We start from the raw sequence: 12,329 nt of genomic DNA, 5'->3' as shown, positions 1-12,329 counted from the left end.
GCCGTAGCCTCCTGGGGTCACGGCTGCGGCACTCTAGCTTCCTTTGACGCTCCAGTGCTTTAAGAGAGGCACGCAAGCAAACCCACACAGATCATTTACTAATTAACTGATTCTAGCATTTCCTTTCTCCCGCGAGGACTTTTTCTGTGTGCCTGTTCCCATCTGCAGCACACGTGTTTACTTGTCATAATGTGGTGTTTTTACCCAGCATCCATCTCCCTAGAGAGCGCGCTGCGCCAGCGTTGCTCCGCTAGAATCGCTCCTGCAAACCGCGCTCAAAGCAAAGGAAACTTTTGGTCAAGCACCAGGGCACTTTTGTCGGCCCCCAACCCTTCACGACTTCATCAGTTTCGCCCAAACGTGCACTTGCAGCAGCTTGCAGGTGCGTTTCCATCATGCGGAGAACTCTCCGATCGCCTCAGATAACCGCGATGCGGGCAGAAACGCCTGACGACCGCGGACGCGCAACTTCGCAGGGCACTTTTTTATGTTAATGACCCGACCTGCTCCGTCCCACCCACTCTTTCCGTCTCAGCGGAGCAGAAGGGTCAGTGCTCGGAGGTTAGCGACGGCGTGAACACCGTTTTAATATTTCTGGGCCTGGATATGTTAAGGAAACTCGCGGTCCTATGCGGGGTCTGCGTCCTCCTCCTGAGGGCCGAAGGCGGGAGGACGGTAACTTTCCGCCGGACTCCACCTGGGGAGGAGCGGGGCCAGGTGCGCGCAAGGCCGAGCAGGGACGTCGGGGACCACAAGCCTCCCCGTGGCCCCCCCCTTCACCTCCTGCCGGACCCCCCTGACTCCCACCGAGCACAGGGTTCTGGATGACAACACGCACGAGGTGAGATGCTCGGTGACGATGGTTGATGGTGAAAAACGGATCGTTTCCTGCTGCGTGAGTAGTTCTTCTTTCATCTAGACAGGGTTTAACGGTGACGATGGCTCCTATGTGATTCTCACGTGGGTGGGAGACGGTACCGGAGTGAGTATTTAAGAGCGGCTCTCAAGTTCTGGACATTTGCATGTGAAATTACTGGTATTTTCCCAGGTTATCCTGGTGCTGTCAACATTTAGCGCGCCGATCAATACTTTCCTGGAAGGGGGGTCGTCGCGCCTCTATCGAAGGTGAGAGGAGAGAAGGGAATTCAACTTTGGGGGGAAATTGGGCTCAAACTGGCGTTTTTCTGTCTGTCTCGTCAGCACGGATTCTGGGAAATCCTTCCAGGATATTTCTCAGAGGATCAACAACACGTTCATACGGGAGGAGTTCGGAGTCAGCGTTGGACCCGGCAGCTCCGTGAGGGGGAATTTTGGGAGCTGTTGGGAATTTGCGGCGGCGCCGACGCTAAGACGCTGCTTTGGATTTCCCAGGTGATTCTGACGGCAGACATCCCGGTGTTGGACAACCGAGGTGGGACCATCTTCACCTCCACGGACGCCGGCGCCACCTTCAAGTTCATCCAGCTGCCATTCCACCTGGCGCAGCCCATCACCTACCACTTCCAGAACCCCGACTACCTCGTCGCCCTCAGCATCGACGTGAGTCGCTGAGTCCTGAGCTAAAACACACACACACGCACACACACACACACACACACACACACACACACACACACACGCCTTAAAGTAAAGGTAAACACTTCTGTTCCTTCCACTCGCAGGGCGGGCTGTGGCTCTCCCTGGACTTTGGTGCCAAGTGGACAAAAGTCCATGAAGGAGTGCATTCTTTCTCCTGGTGAGGGAGCACAGGAAACAAAAAGCATCCAAACACTCAAACTTTAGATGTCTGCGTTGGACTGAAGCCCCGCCAACGCCGCCGCTGTAGAGGAAGCGCTCGGAACGCGTCTCCTTGCAATACATATCTGAAATCTTCAGCAGGGCGTTGTCTCGTGGCACGTTTTGTAAAGCGGTCTACTTCCTGTTTCCTGCAGGGGGGCTGGGATCAATTTATTCCTCAGCTACAGTCTAGTGGACACAGGTGAGATGCCGAATGAGACTAGATGGCCGTTTATGTCGCAAACTGTGAGGAGTGAAGTGGAAATTCAGTCAGAGTTTCTTGATGGGGAATCAATTTATGGGAATAGGACGAAGACAGGGCGAGCCTCAAGTCAAATCCTGTGGGGTTTTTTGACAGTTGAGGCAGATGAGAGGGGGGATCTGGTCCTGAAGAGGACTACTGATCTGGGGAAGACCTTCACCACCATCCACGAGGACATCTACAGCTTTGGCTACATTGGAGCGTTTCTCTTCTTTTCTGTCATGGAAGATTCGGTAAGATGGCGGAAGATTTGCTGTGGGGCCTCGATTTTATTGTGCACAGAGCATCAACAGAAGTGTGTCCCTCTCCCCCCTCCCCAGAGATCTCCTCGGGTCATGTACTTCTCATCCGACCAGGGAGAGAGCTTCAGCCGGGCGCTGCTGCCGTCTGCTTCCACCGAGCAGGTGAGAAGTGCTGAAGCACAGAAAAAGAGTTTCCCATTTTTCTCTGTCAAAACCTACTGACAACACAGTAAATACGTCATTATTCCCACAAAATGGCACAAAAGCCGGCATGCCAGTAATGAGGAGATCCTGTTTTTGGTAACTAAGGCATAATTTGACACAATTCTAAATCCTTGCTGTGTGATTCCAAGGGATTATGGGTTTATAATAACGTTTAGCACCGCTAGCACATGCTAATCTCCCACTTTGCAGAAGTTATTGCTCCATCGCAGCTTCTGGGTCACATGCGAACTCTTGATACTGTAGTTTCGTCCGTTGTACTTGTTGGAAGTCAATTGGTATCCGTGGTTACATTTCCTCTCTCAACCATGCCCTGGTGTAACCTTTTCACACGCCGTTCTGTCTGAAAGGTTCCTCACACAGCTGAGTTCTAAGTTCACGTGTGTTTGCTTGCAGTTTTATTCCATCCTGGATGGTGATGAAGATATGCTCTTCATGCATGTGGACAACCCAGGAGGTAACAGTCACACACACAGTGAAAATGCCCCTGTTGTGAGGACATTTGCGGCCCTCTTGGCCCCGGTTGCTGTAATGGAAACGCTTAACGGTAAAAGCTGGACTGGTTCCACAGGTTCCTGGCATTGCTGACAAATCACTTTCTCTGAGAGTGTGCACTCAAATACAGCTGCACCCAATTTTTCTCCTTTTTGTTCGTTCTCACAAAGGCCCCCCCCCCCACCCCACCCACCCACCCACACACACACTTCATGCTTTCATTCATGTTTATCTCTACCCTGCAATATTATTATTATTATTATTGCTCGTCCCCAGCAAGTGCTCCAGCACAAAGTGGCTCAACTGGTGGGACTTTATCATGCAGAGGTGATAAATAGAGGCAATGCGGGGGGGTGCTTTATCTCTGGTAGGCCGGAGGAGAATGGATTTAGTTTACGCTGCAAAAACGTGACAAACTGGCTGTAAGACGCACACAAACACTGACAACCATCACTTCCCTCAGCTTAGCTCGTCCTTCATGGGTTTTTCTGGTGTGTGTGTGTGTTCTTCTTCTTATCGAGTAACAAAATATTCCGTCTACTAGCAAAATTAGGACATTTGTGGGACATTTTGGCTGGTTCTTATAACTTGGGTTTAAGGTTTGAGGTTAGAATTGAGTTTCGGTTAGAGTCTCGGGGATGTATTGTGCCTAGGAAAGTCCTTACTTGTGTGCGTGTGCGTGCTTGCGCATGTGTGTGTGCTTTGTTAAAATGTGCCAGTGAAGGTAAAGAGGCTTTGCCCTTCGCTGCAGACACCTTCTTCGGGACCATGTACACCTCAGACGACCGCGGTATCTTGTTCTCCAAATCGCTGGAGCGACACCTCTTCGACGGGCTGAGGAAGAGCGACTTCACCAACATAACCTCGCTGAGAGGCGTCTACCTCACGAACAAACTGGACCAGGGTCAGTGCCGGTGACGCCGCCTCAAGGACAAAACCTTTAGCCTGATCGGTGGAGAGATCCTCCTTGTCGCTGACGCATCGCTGACGGTTTCTGTTGCAGACAACCGTATAAGATCCGTCATTTCTTTTAACAGAGGAGGAACGTGGAGGCAGCTCAACAAGCCCGACAACGTGGACTGCGACGCGCAGGTCCAGAAGGTACGTACCAGAGCCGTTAACCTGATGCATTTTGAGCCGTAAGAATGACGCGCGTCCTCCACCAGTGTAACCTCCATATTCACGGAGAGCACAGCCGCAACAACCGCATGGTTCCCATGGTGACACTGTCCGACTCCACCGCCATTGGCCTGGTTATCGCTCACGGTAACGGCTAAGTTTTCCATCAGTCTGTACCAGTAGATGTTCAGCAGATCTGATGGGAATCGCCTGGATTTGTGTTGGATCTGAGACACTGAGGTGTGTTTCCTGTCCTCTGCAGGGACCGTGGGCGACTCTCTGTCCTCCTCACAGCACCCCGATGTCTTCGTCTCTACAGACGGGGGTTACAACTGGAGGGGCACGCTGAGGGGCCCTCACCACTACAGCATCTTGGACTCTGGCGGACTGGTTGTGGCTGTGGAGGCTCACCACGAAGGACAAGTCAAGACCATCAAGTACTGCACTGATATGTTCGCTGGTATCATCTCGCAACTAATCCTTGGAGATCCCGTAGTAATTTTGTGGCTAATGTCTCCTTTGCCAGGTTTTCCACAGATGAAGGCCAGTGTTGGAAATCCTACAACTTCACTGAACAGCCGTTCTTCTTTGCAGGCCTGGCGTCTGAGCCTGGCACCAAGGCCATGAGCGTCAGCGTGTGGGGCTTCAGGCCCGAGGATGACGGCCAGCCCATGTGGGTGGCGGTCACCATTGACTTCCAGAGTCTTATTACAAGAGAGTGTGAGTATTAATGCCAAGCATTGAATATTCACTATTATTTCAGTTTTTAATTGGGCTCGAGTGCCATCTAAAACAGTAGAGAGAGGCTGCGTTTATAATTGTGCGCCACCAGAGGGCGGTAGACGCTCCAGCAGGTTCTAGGAGTGACATGAAACAGGGATGGATTCACTTGGAGGAGGTTGAAGCTGCGCGCTGTTCCCTTCTCTACAATTTCCTCAGGTACCGACAGGGATTACCAAGACTGGTTGGCACATTCTGACCCCTCCGGAGGAGACGTGGAGAGGAATGGCTGCGTTCTGGGCGCCAAGGAGGTCTACAGGAGGCGCAAGAAGCAGTCCGTGTGCAGGAATGGCAGAGGGTTTGCTGTGATCAAGAAGCAACGCTCCTGCCTGTGCACCAGGGAGGATTTCTTATGGTACACTTGTGTATTTGCTATAGAGCAGCAGTGTTTGGCTCCTTTGTGAAAATGTTCGACTTTTCCCAGTGACTACGGCTACTATCGCCACAAGAACACCTCAGAGTGTGTCAGGCAGGCCGGCGGTGCGAACAAAACCTTGGAGCTGTGTCTGAATGGGGAGGAGGATGAGCTTTTCACAGCGGGGTAATATCGATGATGTCACTGGCAGCAACATGCCTCACGAGTGTATTCACACATGCCGCCACCTGCGCAGGTACCGCAAGGTTCCCAGCGATCGGTGCGAGGGGGGATTCTCACCTCACCTCGCGATGCAGACCCTCATCAGACCCTGTGGCGTTAAACCCAGCCCAGGTCCACCCAACAGGCACTTTGACACCCCGGTCAGTGCGCCGCACCGACCGTTCTGCCTCCGACATGATCCCGTGTTCTTAATGAGGGTGTGGGATGTTTGTTTTTTAGCACGAGAAGCTGGTGTTGATCCTGGTGTGTGCCGGGGCAGGGGTCATCGTGCTGCTGGCCGTCGTCTCTGCAGTCATTGCTACAAGGAGGGCGGTTTACAGACACAGGTGAGCACCTGCGCACCCCTGCTCGGCCTTTGGTTTCCACGCTGACCGATCTGGTTTAATCCCGCCCCCTATAGGACAGTGCTGTATCGCTTCTCAAACCTCCGGATTCAGGAGGAGGAAAACGGCGTCACAGCCGATCTCACTAGCGCCGCTAGCAGCAATGGCACGGCCGGCCAGCCAGACTCGGATGACGTAAGAGCTGTTTAGTAGCATTTAAGCTTCTTCTGTCAATCACAATCCATTCTCTACCTTTCTCTCTCTACAGGATCTTATTGCATGACAAATGAAATAAAAGACACGCTCACGCCCAAGAAGTCGAGCCACGACAAGTCATCAGACCTTTTCCAGATGACGGCAGCAGTGCTTATGGGATGTTTCGAGGGCCTATATGAGAAGCATGATAGTTTTAATTTATTGAAATCACCCTGTTGTTTTTGCTGCGCTAACAGTCTGATTTGTACAGTATTTTTTATTTCACTTTTACTGTGTGTTACACACTTTGTCTCTGGATGTCACCACATGTGGAGAAGCCAGGAAATGTCCATTAAAAACAAACAAATAGGCCTTTTGTGTGTTTTAATGCTGTATTCATTCATTTAATTTCTATGGCTTTGTTCCCTGCTCATTTGTGTCGTTGCGTTTTTCTTTGGCCTTTTGTTTTGGTTGCTTTCTCTTGAACTCCTCGTCTTCTTTATACAACCTCTTTTTGTTCACTATCTCTTCACTCTTCTGCTTCCTCCGCGCTTCCCTTTTCTATTTCCGCTCAGAAGTAGTTGCCCTTCTTTGGACACAGGTGGCGCTATAACACCCCATCGCATTAAAAGCAGGCAGCGAAGAAGAAAGGGGCACTGACGGCGAAGGGAAGATCGTTAATAAAACAGATATAACACTCAACCTGTCTCTTCTAACACATTCATTGATGTCGTCTATGAAAAATAAATGAAGAAACACGGTAATAGTGAATAATTTGTACATATGATGATTACAAATATAGAAAATTAAACTGATTTCAAAGCGAGATTAAATGTTCACACTTGTTTTGACAGAGTGGAACCTCTTCCTTCTACTGTACCTCCTGTTGCGCTTCATGTTGTAGTGTCGCTAAGTTGTGTTAGAGACGAGAATTGCGCTCCACAGAAAACACTCCTTTCCTTTGTAATTTAACAGGTATGTATTAACATACTTACATTCATTCTCATTTAATTATTTAATTACAATTGCTGGACCAAGACAGAGATCACCACAAAAGGTTACGCGCCAGTTATACGCTAAAGTTGACGCATGTTCCCCCTAGCTTGTCCAAATTTATGTTTCTGACATGTCTAACATCAGTATTCCTCTTTCGATTTCTGAGAAATCAACCTAGCTGTTCAATTCCGTTGCGATTTTAGCCTAAAACGACATTCATATAGAACAAAAACACATTTTTCCATCACCGCTTGCAAACGTCGCTGCAGGATTGCAAAGATGGTCCGGGCTAGTGGTAAGTTTTCGATATTTCCATTATGAAGCATTGATATTGTGAATTATGGGGTAACTGTCGGTAAAATTTATTGCTGTATGTTTTCAGGCATCATAAAATTGGCAGTGCTCGTTCTTGCTTTCCTCCTTGCTGTCTTTGTGGCTTTCCAGCTGCTGGAAATTAACATGGACTTTGGAGCTTTGACGTGTGAGTATAACCTCTGTTACAAAGGAACTCTTATCTACTGCTTTATTGACTTAGAAAATAGATGCTGCCTAGTTTATCTTGACTTTTTTCTCTCCCTCCTTTAAAATCTGCATATCTTTGGGTCTTTCAGCCAGATCCCTGCCACAAAACGAAGAACGTAAGTGTAATTTTAAATGTCCTCTCTATTATTCCCTCTTTTTGCAAAGGTCTGGTCCATGTCCCCTCTTTTCTCCTCTCTACACCGACTCACTGAATTTTACTCTGTCTTCTTTCTATGAAGCAACAAAGCATGTCAGATATAAGTGTGGACTGTCCAAAACTTGTCCCAATGGACACTTCAGCTTCAAGCTGGCCAGTGGAGCCGCCACCGTGGTGGGACCCAGGATGTGCCTCGAGGACAAACTGTAAGCCAATAACACCACCTAACTTCATATTTTGTTTATTCACGGGCACACCTTCCGTCCAGCTCTAAATTCCAAAGTATTTGATAAAGGTGGCAAAACTAGAACCATTTGTCAACATTTTCCAGGAACTGCTTTCACGCCAAACCCACTGTAAATGTACCGTGTTGCCACATCACCCGTCAGAAACGGCCGTACCCTGACCGTCTTCTCTTGCTTCTTTTAGACTGATGAGCAGCGTGAGGAACAACGTGGGGAGAGGAATAAATATCGCCCTGGTGAACGGTAACGTTACCAGCCGCCCTAAACACCTCGCTGTCGGGTGCAACTGGGAGTGTTTCGCTACATTTGCAGCTTTGAAGCACTCGTAGGAACCACCTGCTGTTGGAAACACACACATCAGTCAGATTAACTGGCTGCTTTGTCCTTCCTACAGGTAGAACAGGAGAACTCATTAAGACAGAGGTTTTCGACATGTGGGCAGGAGGTGCGCTTGATTTGTGCTCTTCTAGTTGGGGTAATTAGGCACATAAGTGGCAATCACTGTCTTTTTGGTGCAGAGGTGGCTCCCCTGATCACGTTTTTGAAGGAAATCCAGGACGGGACGATTGTGATGATGGCCTCCTTTGATGACGTGTACACAAAGTGAGACCGAGAGGAGAGGACGGCAACGTGTGTCGCTCCGCGTGTAGCCCGGAGATAATATCTGCCTTCCTATGTTTTTGTTACTGCAGGCTCAACGATGAGGCCAAGCATCTCATTTCTGATCTGGGCAGCTCGGTTATCAACACTCTGGGCTTCAGGGATAGCTGGATCTTTGTAGGAGGGAAGGGCATCCGGACAAAGAGTCCTTTCGAGCAGGTAATACGATCAGCGGAGCCCATGTTTACATTTATTCCACTAATGCAACACAGGCTAAGAGCTGTGGGGCTCGTCTTTAAGGAAAGCTTAGCGTGTCAGGAAATGTCCTGCATATTAGTCAAAGAGTTTAACCGTCTTTGTTGGAGTCACACCAGTTTGGCAAGTTTAAACAATAAGAAAAGCCCTCCTGAGCAGTGTGCAGGTGTATAAGCTGTGGTTACAGGATCACGTTCCGCTCCTTAAATGTCTCTTTAAGAGATGTAGTTCTTGTCAAGGTTGCTATGGAGATACTATGCACAATATTTGCAATGTCGGCTCAGAAATCAGTCCGGATTCTAAAAGAAAAGGCTTTTCCCAGTACTGGCCTGGATCATGTGACCTGATCGCAGCTGCACACTGGAGCAGACAGACGCAGATGGGCCGGGAGGCCGCAATATGGCCGCCGCAACCTAATCTGATGATGAGGTCATCGGGGCGGCGGTCTCCATTTCCAGCTCACATCCCGACTCTTCCTCTAATTGCAAGCCTTTGACTACCCGGCACATCCCGCCGATAACGTCACATTAACGATGCAGCACTTGCTCAGCGGAGCGTCGATGCTGGAGGAAGGGGGGGGGGGGGGGGGGGGGGTTGCATCCGCACTCGCCACGCCTTCACCTTTGCTCGGCATGTTTGGTTTAACATTGACCCCCCTGTGTCCCGTTCCTCCAGCACATAAAGAACAACAAGGAGACCAACAAGTACGACGGCTGGCCCGAAGTGCTGGAGATGGAGGGCTGCGTTCCTCAGAGGGCGGACTGATCCGAAGGCCCTCCCCCCTCCCCCCTCCCCCCTTCCTGCCTGCAGCCCCGTCCTGCTGTCCCCACAGACATTTTCTTGGTGGTGAAGATCTTTTTTTTTCAGGTCTTAACAGTTTGACCCGTCTGTGTGGAACCCCCCTGGAAAGAGAAGCGCTCACTGTTCTGGGCTCCTTCCGTTTAGATTCAGCCCCTTTCGCACATGCGCCACGGGAGAGTGTGTGTTCACACATGCTGGGGTCGTACCATGCACTCGCACATGCCTGAAGACCACGCGGGCAGACTGCAGGTGGACACACACTCTCCCTTCTCAGGAAAAACTTCACACATGCAGCTGCCTCAGATAAAACCCGGCTATAGAAGCATGTGTGAAAGGGGCTTTTGGTCAGAAGGGATTTGTTTCAGTTGGAATGCTATCGCTGTTTCTGCCTCAGATTTAGCCGTTAGCGTTGAATTATTGCACTGTTGATGGATATAATAGCCATTTTTTTAATCAAGGGCTACATTTCCCTCACTTTTTACTTGCCTTAATTAACCATTTCACTGTTCGCGTAGTTCTTTCCTATTTTTTTTTTTGTTAAAAATGCTAAACAAATAACGTGGCTTTAAAGGAACTCTGTTTTATGACTTTATAACCAGATGTATCCCAATCACTGTGAAATTGGTAAATATGTAGCAGATCGCCCAGAATTTCAAGATATTTAATAATAGTTGTAATTCTAATGATATTAATATAATTTCTTAAAATAAATTTTGATTTGAGATGTTTTTGATGTGGTTCTTTGTCACTTACACTATAAAAAATAACTTTACATGCACGTTTTTTTAAATCTTGATCCGAGATGGGACTTTTTTAAAATTGTTTTAGCCATTTTAATACAAAAATGGGATATTTTTCCTGATTTAGTCTATGCGTGGCTTCTATCGGCCAACAGAGGGCGCCGTCAGCACATTTAACTTTTCAACATAGTTTCAACATGAAGCACATGAAATGGTTCATTTTCTCACCTGTGCTGTTCACACCTGTTCACTCAGCTGCTCAGGAGGCTCCGAACAAGAGTATTTGACCTGCGTTTTGCACCAGTTCATTCCAAATCTGATGGAAATGAGGAATTCCAGCCAGCACGCCGTGTGTACAGTTGCACAGTGTGAATGCATTTTATTTCTGCACGCTCTCACGTGCACGTCAATCCAATTTTGTGAGTATCCACGGTGGCCTCCTGCTCATGTGTGGCATGTGATTCCTATTCCATGACCTCCTCAGCACAGACTTCCTTTATTATTAAAAGAATTCCTCCCCAACATGTCACATGTGCACGCTCTGGTGAGAGGCCTCTTTATTTGGTGGCCATTTTAACATTTTTTTCCCGCGACTTGTGGTCCGTGCATGCTGGCATCGTGCACCTGATGCTTTCGTAAGTGCGTGTGGGCTGAAGCTCCTGTGGATCCTTCTCAGGACTGAGCTGTGGGAGTCAATCGTCTCCAGTTCCCCTTATATAAGACGCGCTTTATGATGCATTATGGATGGAGGAGGAATATCTCCAGCCACATAAAGTTCTAATTGCGAGGAGCTGCTGGGCGGGGCTGCATAAACACATGGAGGCTATAGTGGGGGTGCGGGACGATGAAGTTGGGTCTCTTTCCTCCATCTTCCCAAAATAAATCTGCCGATCAAACAAAGGGTGCCCCCCTCCTAAAGTGCTCAACTATATAATGTCCCTGTCCCTGACCTCTGACCTTCCACCCCCAAGGCCACTTTAACACTCCCATTTGAGACTGAAATGCAAGCTCATTTTCTGTGCACGTCGTCGCCCCCGCCACCACCACCTGTCTCCCGTCCCTCATTCCTCTGTGTCCAACAACAGCTGAGTCCTGACCCCTCAGACGCTCCTGGTTATCTCTGCACCAGCACAAGCACAGCGAACCCTAAAAAAGGCCGATAACGGCACCACCGACGCCATTGGCTGCAGAAGAATAGCAAACAAGTCTGGGGCCCCACCTGCTGGAGCTCATCTCTGGCCTTGGGAGCCTCAAGATAACGCCGCTGTCCCACTCCTTGTATCTGTCAGATATTGAGCCCCGCCCCTTGTTTACACCCAGCTCTAAACACTCCAACACCCCGTGCAGGCTCCAAGGATCCTCCACTGCATTCCTGTTTGCTCAACATCTCAAATGTGTTTTGAGCATCTCCGCATGGGTGGATGCGGAGATGCCCTCCCTCCCAAGACTCCATCCTGACTCCACTGCCTTTTACGTCGCCGCAGCATCTGATCCTTCATCCTGAAGGCTCTCGCGCTCCTTACTGCCGTTTTACTGCACCACTCTGCCGCTCAGCTTATAGATTTTCACGTAAATGTCATTTCTGAACAATTCATGATGTTAAAAAAAAGTCCATGTAAGAAGGTGGAGACAAAAGTTCTGCTCTGGTTTGTCTTAATCGCAACCCTTAAAACAACTGGGGGGGATTTGTATCGTATCTCCGACAACAAATCTTTGCACCAGCTAACGTGCAAAGACAACAGTCCAAATAAATCCATTATTTGGTCAGAATAGCAGAATTAAATTTGCAAGCAAAGGTTGCAACTTTTAGCCACAACACAAGAAAAGCTTCTAATGGTACAGGTTGGCTTTTAAAAGGCCAGGGAAATAGACAAAATGTCTTTTTCTGTGATATCTAGGATATCCGTCAACCTGAAAGCTGGGATTGAATCTGCAAAACAACCTTAGAGGGGAGCAAAGTGAAGCCACAAGTTGTGAAGCCACATTCAAGTGAAAACGGAG

At 48.9% G+C, this 12,329-nt stretch overlaps 2 protein-coding genes across 2 annotated transcripts; both read left to right on the top strand.

The window, feature by feature from the left end:
* Nucleotides 1-682: 682 nt before the first annotated feature.
* Nucleotides 683-7,212, top strand: LOC101077962 (sortilin; the record flags this gene model as incomplete). The annotated part of the gene is made up of 22 exons (XM_011613339.2): nt 683-841; nt 920-982; nt 1,049-1,125; nt 1,201-1,297; nt 1,372-1,539; nt 1,662-1,735; nt 1,932-1,978; nt 2,135-2,271; nt 2,359-2,442; nt 2,899-2,959; nt 3,749-3,901; nt 4,001-4,098; nt 4,164-4,263; nt 4,379-4,553; nt 4,643-4,836; nt 5,056-5,251; nt 5,321-5,437; nt 5,508-5,634; nt 5,714-5,820; nt 5,895-6,012; nt 6,086-6,772; nt 6,867-7,212. Coding segments are annotated over 21 exons (2,367 nt in total), but the record flags the coding sequence as incomplete, so codon positions are not given.
* A 75-nt stretch (nt 7,213-7,287) lies between these two features.
* Nucleotides 7,288-9,552, top strand: fam3c (FAM3 metabolism regulating signaling molecule C). Its single transcript, XM_011613440.2, has 7 exons — nt 7,288-7,303; nt 7,391-7,489; nt 7,770-7,893; nt 8,117-8,175; nt 8,451-8,535; nt 8,625-8,751; nt 9,463-9,552. The coding sequence occupies exons 1-7, from the start codon at nt 7,288-7,290 to the stop codon at nt 9,550-9,552; spliced, it is 600 nt and encodes a 199-aa protein (XP_011611742.1).
* The last annotated feature ends 2,777 nt before the right edge of the window (nt 9,553-12,329 follow it).

This window comes from Takifugu rubripes, chromosome 18, assembly GCF_901000725.2.
Source record: "Takifugu rubripes chromosome 18, fTakRub1.2, whole genome shotgun sequence".
Lineage (NCBI taxonomy): Eukaryota > Metazoa > Chordata > Actinopteri > Tetraodontiformes > Tetraodontidae > Takifugu > Takifugu rubripes.
This window is presented reverse-complemented; position numbering and strand designations above follow the sequence as displayed.